The following is a 20,934-nucleotide window of genomic DNA, read 5'->3' on the forward strand; positions in this document are numbered from 1 at the left end:
AGCCTGGTTGAAAGCATCCCATCATTTAACATAACAGCTCGGTACGGCTACCTGAGTATAAAGAGCAAACACGTGATCTCTAAGACTGTTAACGTTGCAGGGAAGGTGATTGGCAAGTCACAAAAACAACTTTGCAATATATTTGACAGTGCTGTTCACAGGACGGCTAAACACATAGTTGTCGATACCTCACACCCACTACACTCAATGTTTGAAGTGCTTACATCCGGCCGTCGATTTAGGGCCCCAAGGGCCAGCCGGAACAAACACAAGAAGTCTTTTTATTCCCTATGGTGTACAGGCGTTGAACACAAAATTACTGCACCTGCATGGAACACTTGGTTACTCATTTCTTATCTTATAAGATTTGCTCTCTGGTATTTATTTATTTAACCTATCTGTTGCTACCTGCTCATTTGCTCTATCGTACGTTGTACATGTTGTATGTTTTTAATGGCGTGGCTTGTTATGTGGATTGTATGTATTTTTTTATTTTTTTTTATCTTTATAAATCATACCTCATTTGGGAGAAGCTGAAGACAAATTTCCACTAGGGTGGAAAATGGAGTAAATCAATCATGTAGGCCTAATCCTAAAAAATAAACTCTTTGCATACTGACATGAATCTCCAGGTAAAAAAAGTAAGAATATAACTGTATATGTACAAGATGTACTTTTCACATACCAATCATCATCTGTCATAATTACACTTAAAAAGGACCACTTTATAATTTGTTGCCATATGTGCAACATTACCTAACAGACACACCACAGTACATATAGTTAGGCTCGTTAAAAGGCCCATATTTTACACTTTTCCTGTGTTTTATTTGAAGTGTTGATCCATAAGACAATACGTTTGTGGTTTTAGGAACCAAAAACCATCTCAGTGTAGTTTTACATCCCCATCCTCCATCTTCTTTACATCATTTGAATAGAAATCACAAAATTAAAAAAGGATTGTGGGTTAGTTTGGGAGTAGTGAGATGTTGTGAATTAAGACCGAGCACTGACATTTATGGCTACAGCGAGTTCCCAGATACGGATCCTGAGCACAGGTTTTACAGGTGCAGTATTATAAACTCCACCTAATTCCCTCTAAAATCTGAAATTTAAAGTTTATATATTAATGTTTGTGCATGGGTTAAAACAGATGAGGTGCAAAGTGTTAATAAGTGAGCTTTGGAAGTGCTGGTAGATGTAAGCCAGGCTTGATATTTCCGGTCTCTTTGCTCAACTAATTTAATCATCTCCTTGCCTCAACTCTGTATTTAACACACAGACACGACTGATATCAATCTTATCATCTTTGTCTTGGAAAGTAAGCAAAGAAGTGTATTTCCCAAAATGTCAATTCTTTTCTTAGTTGCTGTAATTCATAAGGAGCATGTAGTTGTTACTTCCACAAATCCGCCACCTGATACTGTTGTACTAAACTGCAGCAGCACGAAATACCACTGGATTATTTCTTAATCAAAGTTTTTTTTTCTTTTTACAGAGAGAAACACAGGTAAGAAAAATTGGTGAAGTGGTCCTTTAAGTTGTCATCACTCACCACTACATCGGCTGGCTGTAACCTGAGATTTCAATCAGAAAACAAACACACCTGCCATTATACCTGTGGTTTAGGGAGAGCCTGGTTTGATTACACATTCAATATCTAATCTTGCAGTTTGGAAGATTAAACATTTCTAATGCAGAATCAGAAAATCAAACCAGAAGCATGTGGTTTATATTAACTCCAATCAGGAAAAAACCCTCACACACCAGCTGAAACAGTCACTAAAGCAATCTAGTCTGTAACTGATAATACGATATTTTAATTAATTATCCATATAAGTAATTATCCATATTTTAAAATAGTTTTGACAATCTTTTTTTCAGCATCACAAAAAGGCAATTCTGGTGTTCTTGTTATTGCATCATTTAAACAAGCCCAAGAAAAGGAGGTTTTCAGGTATAAAGTAAATTTGGGTCTTAAAACATAAGGCCAACCTCATCCCACGAACAGGTCAGACCTCCTTCCCTCCTCTAATTTATTATACGTGACAGATAAAAATCAATCTTGGACTCCCACCTCCGAGACGTCTGATTAATGTCAACCCTGGCCTGACGTCTTCTCCGCTGATCTCTCCTCCTGTGGTCCAGAGGGGTCAAAAGTCTAAAGTGTCGTGCTGGTATCGCAGCCGCGGGCTGTTCTCGCTGTAGAACTGACTGAACCACCGCCTGTGCTTCTGGATGGCTGAGTCTTCCTTCACGAGAAGTGGCTTGGAGATGTACTTCTTATTGTTCCAGATCATTACATCCCGCTCAAACTATAGACACAAAATGCAAACAGGTCACTGCACAAGACTTGTAAATCATCATTACAAAAAAGTTACAAGAAAGGAGGAGGACTGAGGAAGAGGACGAGGACGAGGGCTGAGTGTATATGATAACTGATTCAGACTTACAAAACACACTTTGCGCTCACCACTTCCTCTACCCTCCTTTATTTTTCCACTGACCACTTGATAATCCAGCAGATGGTATGGCGGCAGAAGACTTACTATAGTTTATCAGCGGGGGTTTCTGTGTCAAGTGTTGCTGATTAAATGTCACTCCACAGTTCCTCCATCAGCTGCTGAGATTTGGCATTTCAGTCCACACTCAGACTCCACCTCTTCAACTAAACCTTTAAGAAATGAGCTTCCTCTGGTGATCTTTCTTTGTGTTAAAACCACATGGGGAAACAAAATGACAATAATTTACTGAAATTAATTGTAATTTTATCATCTTTTTTTTTTTTTTAATTATTCTTTGAAGCGCAAACACAAACTGTCTTGTGTTTGATCAAATAGTTTATCATGTAGCTGTCAAACTTATTTTAGACCCACTCTGGAGGCAACGCCGTGGGCATCCAATTTAAGTTTACCATTCAGAAAAATACTTTTCGCCCTTTTCTTGTGAGCCACCTTCTTAGTTTTCATTTTTTCACAGGTAATTATCAAGTTTAATGAGGATTATTTACACCTTCTCTGTGACTGTGTGGTGTTACTTCTGGTGGTAACGTGGAGGCAGAATCAAATTAAACACAGAGTGGGAGGCAAGTATACACAATGATCTCTTCACATTAGAGCAGTTCTGTACTAACAGGTAAGAGTGATGCGAGAGTAGCGTGTGCATTATTCACGAGTCCTTGATTCCAGGTGAGAGGTTTGTGCCAAATTTGAAGAAATTCCCTCAAGACATTACTGATACAGCGTTCACAAGCCACAAATCAAGTTTTGTGAGGTCACGTGACCTTGACCTTTGACCTTTAGCCTCCAAAATCTACGCATTTTAAGTCCAAGTGAACATTTGTGCACACATTTGAAGAACTTCCCAGGCGTTATTGATATATCGCGTTCATGAGAATGGGACAGACGGACGTATGGACAACCCAAAAACATAATGCCTCCGGCCCTGACTGTCACCAGAGGGAGAAAAAAATGATAAGTGGAGCTTGAACTTTTTTTCTTTCCAGATATAATAGAAAGACGGTGGATTCAGACTTCTCCCCCGTGATGCAGCCACTCAGATCTGACAATGAAAGACTGTGTTACAGTGAAAGATGAAGGTGAGTGTGTACTGCACCTGAACACACTCTGCACTGAGGATGAACTTGGGCACCAGAGGCGGGATGTTAGACTGATAGAAGATGGTGTGCGAGACGCACTGCAGCAGAGGCTCCACTGGAGTCACACAGTGCATGATTACACCACGGCCCAGGAAACTGTGGTCAAACAGCAGAAACACCACGCCTGGACCCACCTGAACAACAAGCAAAAATACGATCATCAGCCTGGAAAGACGTGCAATGATGTGCATAATCTGCTGATTGCTGTTGATATACCCATCATGTTGTTTTATGCACTAGATTCATCATTTACAGCCCCACACTGTAAAGGATATGTGTTGTTAATACAGTAAATTAATGTGAAATACAGTGACGGTGTTTAAGAGTAGGGTACTGTAAGACATGAGGCATTATGGGAATCTTGTCATGGGCTGAAACATGCTGAAACATATATTTTAGGTTGTTTCTGTCAGGTTTTGCAGAGTTAGGACTCAAATGCAGAGAATCCAAAAATAGGCGGTAGGGAAAAAAAAAAAAAAAAAGGTCTTTTAATAACAAAAGGAAACTTACAAAACTGGTGAAAATGCTGAAAACTCAAAATCCAAAATTTAGGCAGACAGGATACAACAGGGGAAGACTGGAACAAAAAAGGAGTACAACAGAAAATCCAAATACTAGAACAGGAGCAGTGACACGACAGAGAGTAACAGGAGTAAAACAGGACAAACTGACAGACACAAAGGGGAGCACAGAGACTAAATAGACACAAGGGAGGCAAAGGTAATTGAACACAGGTTAAACACATTAGGGCGGGGCAGACAATCTTAAAGGAGGGAAACAGGACAAAGACAGGAAGTGAACTAACCACAAGAAACACAAGGTTCCTAGTTTCAAAAATAAAACAGGAAATAACCCTAAAGTCCAAATAAAAGAGTCCAATCATAAGGTCCAAAAAGTGTTCAAACATAAATTGTCCATCAGTGAGCCTGCACTTTACTGCATTTTTGTAAGGCAAACTGCCAGGTCACAACTTGCTGACAGATGAACAAATGGCCAACGTCACTCTTCAAAAACAGAAATGATGCTCTTTAGAAGAATTTGACGGTGGATTTGTGGCGGAGCTTCAGTATGTTGCATTGTTCTGCTCGTGCAATGAGGCTGATTTGTTTGTTTTCATCTGAATCCCATTAACATTAAAACAACACCCGCTTGTGAGACACCCCTTTTGTGTCACAGCATCGCCGCAGGACACACTTACTGTTTGTTTTTCTGTATGAAGTCAGTAAAGTTCGGTTTCCCTCGTCCATATCAGACTTTATTATGAAACTTAAAAGGTTAAACTGATCCTAGAGCTTCTTCAGACGGTTCAGGCTTGGCGACCCTGATCACAGGTGTGGCACAGTAAGTTATGTATGTATAAGTTACTGTTTATTTTGTTTTACAATACTGTACTGTTTTCAATGACTGCATTTTACTGTTGAAAATATGAAAATAATAGCACAGGTTTTTCTACTATAATTTCCTTGCAGTGAGATACTGCAATGTAAATAGCATCCACTAAGTTACTGTAAATATCATGGTGATGTGTTTACAGCGTATCAGTTAAGGTTGGTAATCAAAATGATTAAATATGTTTTGGATTATTTAACATCAAATAACCTTGTTACAAAAATGATAATGCTCAAAAAGCAACAATGTCTTGATATTGCAGAACAAGTCATTTTACATTCAGGGTTAGTCCCAATAATCACCCCCTCTCATATTGTCATGCATTTCATTCATCCTACAATAATTGTACTGTCCTCCCAGTCTTGTCCACATTACAATGACCGTATTCTTTCCCCTACAGAGTCCTCTTGGTGGTTTCAGGGTGCACTTATTCACTCAGTTTATCAGTCAAGATAAAAAGAGACAGACTGCACTACAGAACGTGGTGTTTCTTTTGCATCAGACCAGTATTTTTCTCAGATGTAGTTACATGGACACTGCGTTCAGGCCACTGTTGCTCCACACTGGAGACTGAGTGAGATTTTCAGTTCCTGATGGTTTTGTAATAGACAGCTTTGTTATAACACACACAGTCACACGTCTGTCAGGCTCTGTACTGTTGTACTGAATGGTTAAAAGTTGAGTGGGAAATCATGTTAAGCCAAGTTAATGTTAACTTCTCATCTAAACTCAGCAGCTATTTAAAGACTTTCACTCCTGTGGTCTTGAGTTGAAGCACAGCAGATGTTTTTCATCTACGACCTTGTGAATGTGGCTGAACTCCTTTTTACTTATTTTCAACTGTATTATTGATTAGATTATTGATTATTCTGTCAATATAATTTAGAGTCAATCACAGGAAATGATGTACTGACTGCATATTCTACTTTGAACTTTACAGTACCTGTCTGGCCACAACGTGAACATCCAGCAGAGACCAGTGGTGTCCGAACACAGTCAGAGAGTGTTTCACCAGCATCTGAGAACAATGCTTGTTGGGCTCTGACTCCGGTTCCCATTGAACCTTGAATAAACACACACACATGCACACACACAAAGTACATACAGTGGCAGAAGTGCACTGTTGATGATCAAAATACCTTTTAAAAAGAGTCACCTATTCAGCCTCCTTATCTGCAAGAGCATCTCACCTTCCAGTCATGTCGCACAAATTCCCAGATTTTGCTGTTGGTGTAGCGCAGATCTACGCCGCTGACGATGCCCGGCGTGTGCAGGTGATTGAGGTGAGCGATGTCTGCTGCATTTTCAGGAATCTCCTATAAAGAGGAGAGGTCGCCGTGAAACATTCTCACCACTGTGTTAAAAGATTAGTGTCCAAAGCATCTACGCTGCCCGGTGGTGTTGGATACTGAGTTCATGTACAGCTACAATAGGTGGATTTTCTGAAGACTGAAGGTGAACAGATGTTTGGAGCTCATGGTCATTTGTCCCTCCTTGATCTCTGGTCTCTGATACACTGAGGGAAGATTATGTTGAGAAAACCTGACAAAATAAACCACTTAAACTCAACTAAACCGTGCTCATGCTACATATATAAAAACACATGCGCACATATGCACCCACCTGTATGTGAGCGTTGACAAAATGTTCAGTTCTCCCCCGGTAGACCCACTCTCCCTTTGTGATCTCCTGCTGCTCTGGCACCTTCCACTGAGGATCTTCTCCATCACAGTGAAACCACACCAGGACGTGGCCGTTGACCTCGCAGCTGGGCCAGCAGCGCACCCTGGCAAACTCTGGCACTGAAGGACAAATCAATACTGAATCTTATTTCAAGTGTTTTTAATCAGGACGCATAAAGAGAAGTGTTAAATTTCATTTTGGCAATCCACTGCTCATTCCTAACAGTGGATGTTCAATAATCAATAACCGTTTCACCATCTATCCATCAACATATCAACAACAAATAGAGCTGGTCTGGTGACTTATACTAATGTTATGTCTAAACACCATAGAAAATGACACAATACCATATTCTTACATCATTATAGTTACTGAGCATAGTCATGCTTTTTTTTTCACCATACATTTATTTTAGATAATGAATGTTTAAGAGCTTTTTCTCAGTTGTAAATTGATGAAACCATCACCGTCAGTTCATACCTTTTTCTGCGTAGGGGATCCTCACACATTTGCCATCGTCCCCACGAAACTGCCATCCGTGAAACGGGCACTCTATACAGCTTCCCACCACCCGTCCTCCCACAGCCAGGTTGGCACCCAGGTGAGGGCAGTAGGCATCCACCACATAGGCCTTCCCATCCTGGCCTCGAAACACTGCCACCTGCTCACCTGGGATATTTAATTACAGCAGAGGCAGGCTTTTAACACAACCCAGAATCAGGATATATAGGTTGAAGTATGGCTGTACATAACTCTTCAGACAAATCTGTAACAGAAAAACTGCCAAATTGTTGCACAGTGGATAAAAGGAAGGAATATATCTCATGCAACATATTCCTTACTTATTTCTTAGAACATGTTCCAATTACGCTGAGATATTTAGAGAATTATGACGTGAGACTTTGACAAACAAGCATTGTGTGTACTTGCTGATCAGAGATAAACCATAGATTAGAGTGTTATATTGTGCCAATAAATTTCCCTTTTTGTAATGCGTGTCTTGGCCCTAACTAATTGTTAAAAAAAAATGGGAGGCATCCAAATCTGAAATTTTCAAATTCTACACACAATGGCTTTAAGTACAAGTGAATTATAATCTAGTTCTTTGGTCGGAGCAATAATTGTCACTACTATTGTAACTATCACAAGGTAGAGAAACAATGAATCCATCAACTGATTGACACAACTGCGGTTTAAGTCATTTTTTCTTGCCAAACATTTGTTGGTGCCATCTTCTCATCTGGGAGGATTTCCTGCTTTTCTCTGTTTCCCATCACTGTGAAATTAATATCTTGGGGTTTTGCTGTTTCTTCACAACAACTTGAAAACGTCATCTTGAGCTTGAGAAAAATTGTGATGGGAAATTTTCTCACTAACTGATAATGAAAATAATCATTGGTTGCAACCCCTGATGATTCACTGCTGGTCTTTCAGTAACCCTGATGGTTGTCAGTTCACCTGGTCTCTGTTGTCTCAGGCGGGGGGTGTAGCGAGGCTCGGTTGCCAGGAGAGACGAGCTCATTTCACAAAGTTTTCAGTATACATTTCAGACACAAACGCCTACTGCCTTTGTTAGAGTAGTTCACACACTAGAGTGCTTAGTGATGCTTTCTTTTTCAAACAAAGTCTCATTGTTTCTGGTCAAACACGCCTGCAACTGCTTGTTTGAATTAAAAGTGTCATGGAGGTGGATGTGTGTAGTTACTAACATTAATTGAATAACCACATAATGGTAGCAAAGCTGCAGCACAGGGGTTAGCAATATCACCTCACAGGAATCACCTTCTGTGTGGAGTTTGCGGGTTCTCATCATGCCTGTGTGGCTTTCCTGCAAAGACGTGCAGGTTAGGTTGACTGACGACTCTACACCGCCTGTAGGTGTGAACGTGAGTGCCATCTGTATGGTCTGTATACGTCAGCCTGGTGATAGACTGGTGGCCAGTCCTGGGTGTAACCCGCCTCTCGCCCAGTGTCAGCTCATGGGAATCAAAGGATAAGCTGAATAGCTGATGGATGGATGGTTGATTGTAAAGCTGCAAGTAACGATTATCTCACTATGAATTAATCTGCTGATTACTGATTAATTTTGACTGATAAATGACTTTGCCTTGTCAATAAAATGTTGTGAAAATGTTTTTGATTATTTTTGTCTTAAGAGCACTTGACCTCTTTGATTTAGTGTTTATAGAGGTCTGACAGCCAATCCATCCTGCATCAGGTCTCTCTCTGATCAATAATATGACAGCCTCGTCATTCCCAGCTTTAAAGCTGTTGATGTGTCATGTCTATGTCTCTGTGCTGCTCGATACGTAGCACCTGTGTTACAAAGTTTAAACTTTCGATCATGCTGTTATTTATTTAGGCACATTTTCATTGCGACACATGATGTAAAACAGATACATGCTTCACATTTTAAATGTGTTATTCTCGTGTTGATATGCGGTGGGAGCGTTTGATCTCCTCACAGAGTTTCTTTGAGTTTGAGTTCAAAAAGGTTTCAAAGAGTGTTCGCTGCTTTCATGTTTCTGTCACATTACCTGTCACAAACAAACACAGTGTATGAAAGCTTCCACACCTGGAAAAAAATATGCACCAGTAAAAAGAGTCACCTGCTCTTGCAGACTGTTTCAGCGTACACTTGTAACCAATGATCATATTTGTCACCAATTCATCAACTATTGTTTCAATCAACTGATCAATCATTTAATCTATAAAAATTGTTAAAGATATGAAAACTTCTCATCTGTGTGTGATGTGATGTCATGTTCTCACATTTGAGAAGCTGGAGCCAAAGAATATTTTGTGTTTTTCCTTGACACTGATGATAAAGGAAGAAAGAAAATTTATCAAAATTTTGGTCAATTAAATTTCTTAATATTGATTAATGGACCAAATAACCAAATTAAAACATACTGTATTAGAAAGTAGTTATTTCAATGGTGTTGTATGACTGGAGTTTGCTCTGTTGTCAGGGAGATAAGTCCGTTGATGGGATAAAATCATAGTGCATGACAAAAGAACTGTCTCCATGACAACTGAGCAAACTCAATCCATTGAGGAAGACCTTGGGATGTGGTTGAGAGCTTGGGTTGTATTTTCTTTTCTTTTTTTTCTTTTTTTTTTGTCAAACTAAAAAACTAAAAAACATAAACTTTCATGCTTAATATTGTAGTAGATGTTAACTGACTGTATGTACTGAGACGTGATCATGTGTTGAAAGACTTATTTATATTGTGGATATTTTACAGCTAATGTAGCAGGTTATTAAAGCTCTTACAGACTGAAGGTGTGATGCATCTCAGTGGTTGCCAAAGTGGGGATTAAGGACTGCCAGAAAACCACCAGGGTGTGTTGGCATGTTGGAAAACATTTAATAAAGTATGGACTGATCTCTGTCTGTGATGCTAAATATACAGTAGGACTATATATAATAGCATTTTATTTTCCTTATATATCCCTCTCTTTTCTCACTCTCTAGTGCCTTTCAGCATAAGTTTCCCCTCCGGCTCAGGCTGCCGCGATTAGTCGCCATAATTGACGACTTCGACTATGAAAATGCGTCGACGCCAAAATCTTACGTGACGAGTCGTTTCCCATTGATACATTGAACTATTTGTGGTGGCAAGTCATTATTAACCGGCATATATTTATTTTCTAAATCATCTAAGGTCACACTTCTTCTCTGCTGCTAACTGAGGATTATTGGAGTTAACGACAACTATCTCTGATCTTTACTGTAATAAAGAGTGCAATAAAAAGTAAAAGGCCAATAAGAACTTTATCCAACACCCTGATCAACAAGCAACAAACAAACAGTCTTTACACAACAACATGGCGCTGGTAAAGCTAACAGCGAACTGCTAGGAAACGTTACAATGGAAGCAGTCTGTCTGTAGTCTGACTGATTAACGTGGCAGATTGTTGTAAACAGACAAACCAGAACAATCAGTTCTAATCCTGTTCTTAATTTATTCTTTTTAACAAAGAACCAGTAAAAGTCTCAGAATCCCTTCACTATAACTCTTGTTTAACCAGTGTTATTTTGTGATTATTATTTTTTATGGTGCACAGTGAGCTCAGTCACTAACATGTGAAGGATTACTTCATGTCAGTGTTGTCTGTTCGTTAGTAGACAGAGCTTTTTAATATCTTTGGTCCTTGCAGCTGGTAAATACTCTCATAAAGTCAGAAAGTCGTCTGCTGCTACCCGAGAATTTACACTGAATAAGTGTTTGAGAAAATGTCTAACCCAGAATCTGGACTTATTGATCATGCCAGAGAGTCACATAGATTTTCTGGAGGAAAATTAATTGTTTAGATTAATCGTCTATTTGATAAAACAGTGATAGATTAATTGTTAGAAAAAAAAGTCCTCAGTGGCAGCCCTACCTCCAGCCCGTTCTTACTGTCCCACATTATGTTGACCCAAATCAAAACTTGGCTTCCTCCGGGATCTGCATCCTGCTGTGAAAGACTGCAGCGTCTCACTCCTAACCTTTCTCTGTGGTCATCCATTTACATCAGATATTAAATTCTGCCAAGTGCGTCTTTTCCCCTGTGCTGTTCTCACACGAATGCGCTGTGGTTCAGTTCTGCCCCTTCAAACGTGTGTGTACAGCAGCACGGTGCTGTGTCACACCTCGTGTGGATGAGCCTCTTTTTTGGATTTCTCAGAATTTTATTGAGGGAGCCCGTGACCAGGCGCTGCTGGAGCTGGATCAGCAGTTCCTCTTAACTACTGTCATCTAGCCTGCGCTAATCTGGGAGCAATCTGAGCAGTGTATAGGTCAGCCAAAAGTCAAACCAAAGACATTTAATAGCTATAAGTAGAGATCTCCAGATGTGGTGATCTGACTGGGCATAGATCCAGTTTGCACACTCATCATACAAAAGTAGTTAGAGATATACCATTATTGTAATGTCCCTGGAACATAGTCAGACCAGGGACCATCTAGAGCAGTGACTTTTATATCTGCAAAAACGACAGAGGGATAATTGTGGCAAAAGTCAAAATAAGCACCCAAAGTGACCTATATCTGTTTAAGATCATTTAAAAAAAACAATGTGTTGAGTGAGTTAGTTGTGAATATGAAAACTACTGTAACTAAACTGGAGTGCTTGCTTAAACAAGCACCTGAGAATCACACTATTTTGTTTGTGTTGAATGTTCCTAAGTTTCCAACTGTGGCTCATTTGTGTGATGTAATTCACATTTACATGACTGCGTTTTGAAAATGCAGCTCTGTTATTCAGAGCAGTTCATCACACTGAGTGACTCATCCGGTTCAGGGACAGATGTGGTTATTGACATTGTCTGCAGTCAATCCTGTCTATATCTTTGATGTAATCAGGAACTCAGAGTTAAACTTTAACTCTAGATTCAAATCGATTACAAAGTCTGTCTCTTACCATCTTAAAAAAAAAACACATAGGAAAATGTAGAGTATTCATGTGCAGGCATGGATGGTTCGAGCCAGAATCTTTTCTGTCTGTCTTTCATCACCTGAATCTTCCACCTCTAAGGTCTTCTGCTGGTAGTCTGCTAAGTCCAAACATGGAGAAGCAGCATTTAGTTACCATGGCTACCACAAATTTTACCTGAGCTAAGCAAAAAGTCTCCCATGGTCAGGTCTCCTGCTGATCTGATGTCAGCACCTTCACTGCCTGTCCCACTGCTGAGCTGAGACATTTGTCTGACATAATAGTATCTGCTGAGGTATGTGACCACCTATCTCAGTGTACTCACTTTGATCTTAGGGAAAGTTGCGGGGGGGCTCACACATATGAGTTGTTATGTTGTCTTTTTTTTCAAAATAAATACAATTTAATATTTTTCTTGAGTGTCTTCTTGATATATGTTATATATGTTTTTTTTTTTTTTTTTTACATGCGCCACACACAATAAGTATGGCAGCTGGTGACTTTAGTAGCGGTAAAGCAACTACCTCCACTTATCATACCTAGAACTGAGACATTTTTGACCTCGCCTCTCTCCAGCAGGTGTGAGTCCAGCACTCGGTACCAGCCGTTCGGATAAACTGGAGGCAGCTCTCCGGTCTTCCTCCTGCGGCGGACCTCGTTTGCAGCCTGGGCTCTGGAGCGACCGTCCTCGGCGATGTACCCCACATCCTCGAGCGCCTTGGACCGTTCCAGGGGACAGAAGAGCAGCCTGTAGAGCCAGCCCATGGCGAGGAGGGAAACTCCGGCAATGATACAGACCACAGCCCGCGCTGGAGCACCGAGCAGCCCCGTGTCTCTCCATATCGGGGACCCGTTGCCTGCTGAGTCCAGCGGGTCTCCACCTTGTATGATAAGCACTGCGCCCACGCCCAGCCCAACACAGGCGGCTATCTTCCCATTGGACATGCTCCCGGTGTCACTGTCTCTCTCGCAGGCTGCAGTGACACTCACTCACTGTCTTTGTGTGAATGGGTTAGTTTACCGCCGGGCAGTTTTGTCATGATGTGTCGCCCAGCAATGACACGAGCACCTTGGAGACAAGATGCGCCACTTTGTTGCCACACCCAGGGCTCTGACCTGACTGCAGATGATCATTAACACAGAGGTCTGACCCCCCCTTTGTCAAACCCAGAAAAAACTGTGAAATTCATTTAATGACAAGTTTAGATAGTTTTTCAGGAACATCACATACATAAAAAGTTCCTCCTCACCAAACTGGGAAAACTATTTCTTTGTGGACCTGGGTTTGTGCACCCTAATGTGGAAACAGTAAAGGGCCTTCAACAAAGTGTTGCCACAAAGTTGGAAGAACATTATGTTAAATATCATCACTTAGCAAACCTTGAAAAACAGCCCCACACCAAAAAGTACACAAAAGTATGTGGACAGGTATGTCAACATATGGTATATGGTCAGGCCATATTGGCAGTACTGTAACCTGTAACCTGAGTAGAGCTGACTCATGTTCTGCATGCACCCCCTTGTGGTCTTTTATTAGTAATGCTCTTTCAAAACATTACTGCAGAGAAGTCAGATTGTGATGTAATGTTGACTTTTTGTCCTGTTATTGGAGCAAAACAGTACATTTATTGCACAATGGCAATTAAGTAATAAAGTTATTCAAAATGAAATAAAAATGACTATCACACTATCATATGCAATAGTCATTCATTAATTTTTTTATGAACTCATTTTGGTCTGATGATTTTATCTATGGGTCCACACTGCAGATGCACAGGTGATTGCACCAGCTCTTTATTCTGAGATGTTTGTGGGTAGGCTGGGCAGGACGCTGGTCCAGAAATACACATAAAGCTTCTATCAAACATAACTCTTGTTCATCTTGACTTGATCTGCTGGAAATGATGTCCAGAGCTGGTGAATGTAGGCCAGGTTATGGGCAAACTCAGCTCTCCATTGTTGTCAGTCATTCATGTTAGATGGCACTTATTGCCTGAGGACAGATTAAGCTTAATGGCCATGGTTAGTGCCAAAAGATCAGTCCTTTTCAAGCAGGCGCCCATATTGTGATCAGTAGTGCAGTTGACCTTTAAGGCAACCTGACGAGAGAAGACAAGGACTGAAATCATCTTGAAATTCCCAGCTCTGATTTTGTCCACCTTTAAATTCCAGCTCATTAATTTATCAGGGAGTGCTAAAAGATCTATAAGACCAACAAAAAAGTCAGGCGCATTACAGAGGCTGTTTTATACCTCGCAGGTGAACTTAAGGGGGGTTCATGTTGACAGTCCAGGGGCGGAGGGCAACCAAACTCCAGGATATGGCTGTCTCGAGCAGCCATTTGTTGTGGGGTCTTTTATGGGAACACACACAAACAGAAAAAGATATTTTAGGATATTGCCTCGTTCTAAAATCAAATTTACACGATACATTTTTGTGAACACCCATGGCACACCCACACAGGTGTTTTCACTTATCTCATCGGAAATGTGAGGGCATGTATGAAATTTCATTTACACATTCATTAGTGTTAAGGTGAGTTTGGCGACATCTGCCATCTGTATCAAAGCTTTAGATGTTTCCGAGGACTCACAGATGTCAATGCGGCAGTTCAGGTGAAATGAATCACTTTGAAATGCTAATGTGATCAGGCCTTTGATGGCACAGGTCACATCTTTTAGTCTGTGAGGGGTCAGAGCTGAAGACTGTGGGCCAATCAGCCTGGTATAGGAGAGTCCTCTCCCATGGGAGCTGACACTAGCCCTTCCTGCACCCTTTTCAAAGATGGTGACATTGTGAGGATCTTCTCCAAATAAGCGGATGTTTCATGCACACCCAGGCTATAGCCTCATGCTGGTCCCACAGACCACAGTTGCCTGTCAAAAAGAAACAAAACAGCTTAGGAAACAGTCACAAAAGTCAGTCTAGCTGGGCATCATCTTCAGTGTTGCTCATGTAAAGAAATAAACTGGCTACTGTGCAAATTGGAGTCTCCAGTGCTCAGGAAGCCTGGAGTTCCCACATGGTATCCCAGGTCGAGTTTAGTTTAAGTTTTTTATTTTGGACCAGAATCCTACGAGTGTGAATAACAAGCTGCCAGTAGGTTAGTGCTACATACTTATTTTGGAGCCACAGTCATCTTACATCAACAATCTATTACCCAGGTTTACTGAAGACATTTCTCTTTCCTTACCCTGAAAATACAACACAACCAAATACACAAATATTTGGTTGATTTGGTTGGGTTGTGTGTATTTGCCGCATGTTTGTATTTGTTTTTTTGTGAGTATTTGCAGCACAGGTGTGTTGTCAAATTGATGAAGATGTTTTGTGAATTTGCTTGTGTTTTGTCTATTTGCTTGTGTTTTCTTAAGTTGCAGTGCTTTGAGCTCCTAAAAATAAAAAAATAACCATGCATTGACCCAACCAGTCACCTTTTGTGACTAACCTCAACCCAAACAGCCCACAACTCCATTGGGATCTTAAACTTAACCTAACCTAAGAACTAACTCCAACCATGAAGGCCAATGGGAAAGAAACGGGAAAATGGGAAGCATTTTGAAAAAAAACTTGCTGTCACACAGTGTGGTAATATATCTAATGACTGTGTTTTTCCAAAAGTAACCTGTATCCCCTCAAGAATAATATAATCAGCTAATGATATTGTAGCTTGAAAGCAAAGCTAAGCTGCCACTGAAGACAGTAAGCTAGTTAGCTGGTCATGCTAATGTTAGAGCTGCAAACCCACTGAAATCTATTCCTTGGAATTTTGCCCTTGTTTTTGTTTATTGTTCTTTACTAGAGCCCCACTATCGCTGCTTCAGCATGAGGAGAAATTCAAAGTTTGACCGGTATGCTACACTATGCCTTTGTTGCTAAACTATGATTGGACAGTCGCTGTTCAGGAGAGGAGTTTAGCAGACAGTTAGCTGGTTCGCTTGCTCAAAATCTGTGCATTCAACTAAGCTTTTGATGGTTGGGTTTTGCTTTTACTTGATTCTTGGTTGTGTATCAAGTGACTTTTCAATCGTTTTGTACTACATACAGTGTCTTATTTAGAAAGTATTTTTGTGACGTCGGATTGAGGGCTGAGGTCCACATTATGTTTAAAAGGTCTTCAGCTGATGTTTATTCATTATGACACCCACAAACAGGTTTTATTCAGACTCTATTTTTCATTAAACATCCACTGCCGACAATGTTAAAGGCTACCACTTTCGAAGGTAGTCCGGTTGAACCATATAAAAAGCCACCAACAGTTTTTTCACCCACAAGGTTTATTGTACACACTCTTCTATTAGTATCATTGGTGTCTTATTTAAACTAAAAATGCATCACTGAGCATTTGTGGCATGATACCATGGAAGGCTGGGAAGGATGCTGGTCCAAAGGCGAACAAAACGGGACCTCAATTCCTGTCCAATGGAGCTCTCATTCATCTTCGCGTTGATGTCCAGGAACTGTTCTCCAGCACTGGTAAATTCAGGCCAGGCCACAGGCACCTTCAGGTTTCCTCTGTTGGGGTCTCTGTGAAAATAAACAGTGGAAGACATACTTGTGAAAGTATTCATTAGCTTTGTAGTAACATTTTGTAGCTCTTTTTGCAATGTTGCACATGTTTGGACAGTGTGTTTTACCCAGTTCTGGCAAAGTTAGTCCAGTATGCAATCATATAGCCAGACAGGTCTCTGTGTCTGTCTCCATAAGCCTTCGGCGTAGTGAAGGGTTTGCCGAACACGAACTGCAGGTCATCAGCGTGGTCAGCGCCCACCCAGTCATGGTAGGGTTTGTCTGGTCCAGCCATTAAACTGGGCTCAGACAGCATGTAGGAGTAGGTACGGCCAGACCTGTTAAAGACCAAACATGTCATTCATTCTAATGTGGGACTAGAGGTTCAGTCCAAATGGTAAATCTTTAATTTGAAATAATAATTTAAACTTTAACAGTTACTACAGCAGCTAAAATATGTTTTTAGGGAGGAGAATCAAGCAGTTAGGCTCACCTGGCATTAGCAGCATGCAGGTAAATGGCAGTCTGAATGGGAACCAGGAAGAGGTAATCAGTCCCTATGTCCACAGCAGTTCTCTTGATGGTGTCCTGGCTGGGTTTTGACCCCCAGGTGGATGAATACTCAGCGAATGCAACCTTGAAACCAGCCTGCCCCGTCTCTTTGGTATAGGCAGCAAGAAGCCGCTTTACATCTTCTCTACAGAGATAATAAGGTAAAGAGCTCCATTAGTGAAAGGAATCTGCAGACTTCCACATTTTCTTTGTTGCGTTCATAGTTTAAATTTCAAAGTTATAGGATTGCACACAACAAAACGCCTCCCCTCTGAGGACATATCTGCCTTACACAGGAATCTCTTTAGTCTTGTTCTTAAAGGAGGGAATGTCCTGTGAAGTAAAGAGGTGTCCATCCATGTCATTAACCCCAGCAAGGTAGTCTATGTCAGCAGCATTGTGGTACAAGTTGGCTGGCTGATCAGGGAGGAAGTCTCCATCGGCAACAGGAGTCAGATTCAGTTGAATCACACCAGGGTCTGAAATAGATTGAAACAGATATAATAAATAGGCATCATATCTCTTTTTAATTTGTTATTTTTTTGTTGGTAAAACTAAAATTTAGTTTGTTATATTGCAGCATCATGACGAAATGGTACGAAGATTTCACTATTTCCAGTTTGTAAGATGATTTGTCAATGTTTGGTGATAATGCTCACAGTCTGGGGAGCCTTGTTGGATGCGAGGAAAAGCCATGGTGAGAGTCCCAGTATCAGTTGATTTCAGGCAGGCCACCATCCTGTCATCAGTAGGGCAGCCAACATTTACAGCAACCTGAGCACATGGTATGTAATCAAGTCAATCAAGTCAAGTAATCATGTCTTAAAGAAGGCTAGCAAGATCTCTCCTCACTGCATTCAGGCCAGCTGGATTTGCAGAAACAATTTAAAAGCAGAAAACTTTTCTTCATATGCTGACTTACCATTTGGCTTTAGAGCTACTTATTTTCTCATTTCCTAAGTATTGCAAACTGCCTAGAATCACAATGTAACTTATGGCAAAATTATTTCAGGTTTTGCCAAAGCCAACAATATTGTCAACAGTTGATACACTGATAACAATTAGCTATTTCATACACAATTTAGTAAAGGCCAATTCCTACTCAGTAAAGCACTGATATATTTCATGTAAATACCAATGAAATTAATGATTTGTCTGGACTCTAATTGGTTGACCTTTTACACACAGGTCACAATGTCATCATTAGCAAGTTAACCAACCTACAATAAGGCTACAAAGTTGATGGTAAAAAAATTCACTGGATTTCAATATGCAACTCAATTGACAAAGTATGTAACATAGTAACAATAAAATATGTCAACAGACATTTTGGTTATTTAGAGTCAGAATTCCAATAATGAATATCAGTGTTGGACGTAAGAATTATTTTGTTAGTTTGTAACTCCACAATACAAATATAATAAAAATAAATAAATATAAATTAGGGCTTCATGGGGCACCTCGGTGGCTCACCTGGTAGAGCACGTACCATTAAGGCTTAGTCCTAATCGCAGCGGCCTGGGTTCGAATCCAACCTGTCGCCCTTTGCTGCATGTCATCCCCTCTCTCTCTTTCTCCCCAACTTTCCTGTCACTCTCTCTCACTGCATCTACAATAAAGGCTTAAAAAAGGTGCCCCCCAAAAAAACATTAGGACATCTCCATGACATCTGACAATGACCTACCTCCTCTACAACCTTGCGTGGGTTCCTGTTTAAAGCCCAGGGGCAGAGGGCAACACCACTCTGGGAGATGGCTCTCTTGAATAGCCCTTTGTTGTGGGGGGAGAGGGTCTGCATAGGAATAAATACATACAGTATTAAAATTATTATTTGTAGTTATGTTTATTTGTCATTTGCCTAGATTACATGAACCATTAGTTGCAGTTTACAAACCCTTATCCTTTATTAGAAAGTGGTGTCATGTGTTTTTGTCTAAAGCCTCTCACCTGAAAGCTAACACTAGCTCCACCTGCAGACTCTCCAAAGAGGGTGATGTTGTCAGGGTCGCCTCCAAATGAGCGGATGTTCCTGTGCACCCAGGCGATGGCAGCATGCTGGTCCCACAGACCGTAGTTCCCTGCCATGGTGTGAAATTTTGAGTGAAAAGAACCTTAACACAGTCAACAAGTCTGCTGACACACAAGCATCAAGACTGGTTTTAACTACTACTTCCCTTGATTCCAGTAACAAAATTAATATAAAGTAACACACAGGATTTCATCTGTTTCAGTTCAATTCCCATTAATTGTACTTACCAGGTAAGCCAGAGTCTCCTGTACTGAGGAAGCCCAGCGTTCCCACACGGTATCCCACTGACACCACAATAACATCGCCCCTGTCTGCAATTTCCTGACCACTGTACAGATAGTTGTTTAGAAAATTTGGTCCCATAGAGCCACCGACCATGAAGCCTCCTCCATAAAACCAAATCATCACTGGGAGGTTTGATGACACTTAGGGGGAACAAAAGAGGCATTTAAAAAAAAAAAAATTCCAAGCAACCTCATCTTCTATTTCAACATTTCTGACTTTAATATAGAAGAACCCAAAGAAAAGGTACCATGTCGGCCATGAGGAACCCAGATGTTGAGGTACAGGCAGTCTTCACTACCAAAAGTTGAAGTCTGGAGCATGTTGGTCTGGAGACATCTACTGGCAAACTTTGTTGCCTTCAGTATGCCTGGGGAGGAAAAGAATACTGATCATTTGTTCTCAGTGTTAAAGGGGCAATGTTGCAGTGTAAGTGGGATTTCTAAGCTTCTATATGGGCCATACATACATATTCAAATGTTCAGCCCTGTTTCAACGCACCGTCCCAGCCAGGGTGAGGTTTGGGTTTCTCAAAGGTTCCAGGTTTGGCAGCGAAGGGGATTCCTTTGAAAACATCCACAGAGCGGAAAAGACCGAGGGGGATATTTCGTCCCTGAATGCTGCCACCTTCTGTCTGCACCACGCCCAGCTGGAGACACAGTCAAAAAACAGCTTTCACCTTCAGCGACAGTTTTAAACCATGGTGCCTATTTTAAAAATAAAGTAAATAACACAGTAAATGAAGACATTTTAAAAAAGATATTAACATAACAGAGTAGAAGGTCCATATTTTATAATGAAGGGCAGACTCTGTCAATGTATTATTTATAGTGTTCTGACTATTACTTTTAACATTATTACAAGTTAAACTGTATATGCAGCTGTTAAATTTTCATAAATAATTTGAAGTCACATGAAGTCCACAGGGATGAATTCAACTCATTACAAGTGAAAGCGAACACCATTTTAACAACTGTCACGCTTTTGATTCACATATTTGCAATTTCTTATCAGTTCAAATTCTCACAGACTTACAGACGCTGCTGAGGCTGTTCCCAGGGACAAAATGACACCCAACAAAATCTTCAGTTTCTCCATGGCTGTCCAGAAAGCAGTGCCTGTTGAGGGCCTTATATACACAAGATCCTCCCTATGAGAGAATTAATGGTAAACATAGCTGTTTACTCGTGTTATACAACCTTGTCACCCTGTGGCCTGACTGACCATGGTTTGACATCTTAACCTATGACCTATGATGGGAAACAGCATGATGTAAAGTCAAGTATCTGAGTATTTTTCTAATCTTATCTAAGTTACTAAATACTATTGTAAAATATGGCAAACACAGAACATACTCTGTAGATGTATACATCTTTACACATAACACATGAATACATACACGTATACATGA

The 20,934-nt window shown here is 40.6% G+C and overlaps 2 protein-coding genes across 2 annotated transcripts; both read right to left on the minus strand.

Moving 5' to 3' along the window:
• Nucleotides 1–2,153: 2,153 nt before the first annotated feature.
• Nucleotides 2,154–13,096, minus strand: LOC111238492 (cholesterol 7-desaturase-like). The gene is made up of 7 exons (XM_022768035.1): nucleotides 12,691–13,096; nucleotides 7,211–7,399; nucleotides 6,671–6,849; nucleotides 6,238–6,363; nucleotides 5,991–6,110; nucleotides 3,616–3,792; nucleotides 2,154–2,315 (listed from the first exon to the last, which is right to left on the minus strand). Exons 1-7 carry the CDS (start codon nucleotides 13,094–13,096, stop codon nucleotides 2,154–2,156), a joined length of 1,359 nt encoding a protein of 452 aa, XP_022623756.1.
• Nucleotides 13,097–16,407: 3,311 nt separating this feature from the next.
• On the minus strand, nucleotides 16,408–20,632 carry LOC111238478 (bile salt-activated lipase-like). Its single transcript, XM_022768013.1, has 11 exons — nucleotides 20,559–20,632; nucleotides 20,025–20,172; nucleotides 19,774–19,893; nucleotides 19,469–19,666; nucleotides 19,160–19,290; nucleotides 18,897–19,004; nucleotides 17,872–17,986; nucleotides 17,505–17,691; nucleotides 17,154–17,357; nucleotides 16,789–16,998; nucleotides 16,408–16,678 (listed from the first exon to the last, which is right to left on the minus strand). Exons 1-11 carry the CDS (start codon nucleotides 20,619–20,621, stop codon nucleotides 16,486–16,488), a joined length of 1,677 nt encoding a protein of 558 aa, XP_022623734.1. The 5' UTR covers nucleotides 20,622–20,632; the 3' UTR covers nucleotides 16,408–16,485.
• Between the last annotated feature and the right edge of the window lie 302 nt (nucleotides 20,633–20,934).

This window comes from Seriola dumerili, unplaced genomic scaffold (assembly GCF_002260705.1).
Source record: "Seriola dumerili isolate Sdu_G_001 unplaced genomic scaffold, Sdu_1.0 BDQW01001387.1, whole genome shotgun sequence".
NCBI classification, from domain to species: domain Eukaryota; kingdom Metazoa; phylum Chordata; class Actinopteri; order Carangiformes; family Carangidae; genus Seriola; species Seriola dumerili.